The sequence below is a fragment of the Mizuhopecten yessoensis genome, unplaced genomic scaffold, assembly GCF_002113885.1.
Source record: "Mizuhopecten yessoensis strain PY_sf001 unplaced genomic scaffold, ASM211388v2 scaffold2501, whole genome shotgun sequence".
Classification (NCBI taxonomy): Eukaryota; Metazoa; Mollusca; class Bivalvia; order Pectinida; family Pectinidae; genus Mizuhopecten; species Mizuhopecten yessoensis.
Window position 1 is genome coordinate 363,815 of NW_018404577.1, and position 521 is coordinate 364,335.

General features: G+C 45.1%; 1 protein-coding gene across 1 annotated transcript in view; it reads right to left on the reverse strand.

The window, feature by feature from the left end:
• LOC110446068 (mucin-3A-like) overlaps window positions 1-297 on the reverse strand; it is a 3,144-nt gene extending 2,847 nt beyond the window's left edge. The window contains exon 1 of the mRNA XM_021491029.1: window positions 45-297. Within this exon, the coding sequence (XP_021346704.1) occupies window positions 45-297 (253 nt within the window). The remainder of the gene's footprint in view (window positions 1-44) is intronic.
• Between the last annotated feature and the right edge of the window lie 224 nt (window positions 298-521).

The window sequence follows — 521 nt, forward strand, 5'->3', positions numbered from 1 at the left end:
CTTAGTATGTGTACTGGTGGTGTCGGTACTGAGGTGAGTCTTACCATCCTTAGTATGTGTACTGGTGGTGTCGGTACTGACTTGGTGAGTCAGACCATCCTTAGTATGTTTACTGGTGGTGTCGGTACTGAGGTGAGTGTTACCATCCTTAGTATGTGTACTGGTGGTGTCGGTACTGAGGTGAGTGTTACCATCCTTAGTATGTGTACTGGGGGTGTCGGTACTGAGGTGAGTCTTACCATCCTTAGGATGTGTACTGGTGGTGTCGGTACTGACCAGTTGAGTCTGAACCGTCATTAGTATGTGTACTGGTGGTGTCGGTACTGACTTGGCGAGTCAGACCATCCTTAGTATGTTTACTGGTGGTGTCGGTACTGACTTGGTGAGTCTTACTATCCTTAGTATGTGTACTGGTGTGTGTCGGTACTGACCAGGTGAGCCATTACGTTTTACTGTAAAAGTGTACTCAACTGATATAATGTTATGTTAGTGTAGTGTACTTATAAAATGTTAGTGTAGTA